The sequence below is a fragment of the Arachis ipaensis genome, chromosome B07 (assembly GCF_000816755.2).
Source record: "Arachis ipaensis cultivar K30076 chromosome B07, Araip1.1, whole genome shotgun sequence".
NCBI lineage: Eukaryota > Viridiplantae > Streptophyta > Magnoliopsida > Fabales > Fabaceae > Arachis > Arachis ipaensis.
The window spans coordinates 63,178,190-63,180,028 of NC_029791.2; the positions used below are offsets into that span (position 1 = coordinate 63,178,190).

At 39.0% G+C, this 1,839-nt stretch overlaps 1 protein-coding gene across 1 annotated transcript; it reads right to left on the reverse strand.

Annotated features, from left to right (window-relative positions):
• LOC107607289 lies at positions 666-1,355 on the reverse strand. The gene has a single exon (XM_016309259.1). The coding sequence runs from the start codon at positions 1,353-1,355 to the stop codon at positions 666-668; it is 690 nt and encodes a 229-aa protein (XP_016164745.1).

Genomic DNA, 1,839 nt, shown 5'->3' on the forward strand with positions numbered 1-1,839 from the left:
TTGGCATCTTTTCAAGATAAGAGTTAAATGATGCAAGCAAGTATCAAATAAATTGACAAAGACAGAAAAATCGTCCATGAAAACCTCTAAAAATTTTTCTACCATGTCAGAAAATATGGAAAGCATACACTTTTGAAAAGTAGCAAGAGAATTGTACAGCCCAAAGGCATTCTTCTGTGGGCAAAGACTCCAAATGGGCAGGTGAAGGAGGTCTTTTCTTGGTCCTTGGAGTCCACCACTATCTGATTGTATCCAAAGTACCCATCAAAGAAGCAATAGTAAGCATGGTCAGCCAATCTTTCTAACATCTGATCAATGAAGGGAAGAGGGAAGTGGTCCTTCCTTGTGGCATCATTCAGCCTCCTATAGTCAATACACATCCTCCACCCTGTCACTGTCCTTGTAGGTATGATTTCATTCTTTTCATTAAAAATGACAGTCATGCCTCCTTTCTTTGGTACCACTTGCACTGGGCTCACCCAAGAGCTGTCAGAAATTGGATATATGATTCCAGCATTCCATAACTTCATTACCTTCTTCTGAACTACTTCCTTCATGGTTGTGTTAAGTTTTCTTTGGGGTTGTACCACTGGTCTTGAATCTTCTTCTAGCAAGATCTTGTGTATACAAACAGTATGGCTTATACCTTTGATGTCATCAATTGTTCACCCTATAGTTGTCTTGTGAGTTTTCAACACCCCAATTAGTTTGGCTTCTTCTTGCTTACTCAAGGATGAATTAATGATTACTGGCAGGTTATCCTCTTTATCAAGGAATGCATATTTGAGATGAGGAGGGAGAGGTTTAAACTCTTGCTTTGGTGCCTCTTCCTCCTTAACTCCACTTGAATCTTTCAGTGCTTCTGCCTCTTGTGAATCTTCCTCTTGAATATCCTGAGCTTCCCTTTCATGATCTTCACATTGGTTTGCTTTAAATGCTTCTTCAACTAGATCATCTATCATGTCAAGCCTCATGCAATTTTCTTTCTCTGCAGGGTATTGCATTGCTTTGAAAACATTGATAACCATTTGCTCCTCATGCACCCTGAGAACCATTTCTCCCTTCTCAGCATCAATGATTGCCCTGGAAGTTACTAGAAAGGGTCTTCCAAGGATGATTGAGTTGTTTCTTTCCTCATCCATATCCAAAATCACAAAATCAGCTGGAAAAATGAATTTCCCAACTTTCACCAGTAAGTTCTCCACCACTCCATTTGGTATTTTGAGGGATCTGTCAGCAAGTTGTAATGACATCCGTGTAGGCTTAACCTCTTCTATCATCAATTTCTTCATCATGGCAAGAGGCATCAGATTAATACTTGCTCCCAGGTCACAAAGTGCTTTGTCAATAGCCATGTTCCCAATAGTGCATTGATAAACCACTATTTTATGGTTTATCTTATGCTAATTTGAGTAGTTTTTATCAATTTTTTGTACACTTATTCATAAATTTGCATGGTTTTACAAATCCTTCCCAATTTTGTTCTATGATTGAAAACTTGCTTCCTAACCACTATTTCATGGTTTATCTTGTGCGCATTTGAGTGGTTTTTATCAATCCTTTGCCCACTTATTCATATGATTTGCATGATTTTACAATCCCTTCTTAGTTCTATTCTATGGTTGAAACCTTGCTTCCTAAAGTCTTTAAATTGTGTATTTTAATTTCCCTTTATACCATTCGATGCCGTGATCCGTGTGTTCAGTGTTTCAGGTTTTATAGGGCAGGAATGGCTTAGAGGATAGAGAGGAAGCTTGCAAAAATAGAAGGAACACAAGAAACAAAGGAGATGACCAGCGAAGATCGACGCGCACGCATGGCTCACGCGTGCGCGTGATT

What these genes read in the sequence shown, in the direction of transcription:
- LOC107607289 (XM_016309259.1), bottom strand. Translation starts at nt 1,355, where the DNA reads ATGGCTATTGACAAAGCACTTTGTGACCTGGGAGCAAGTATTAATCTG.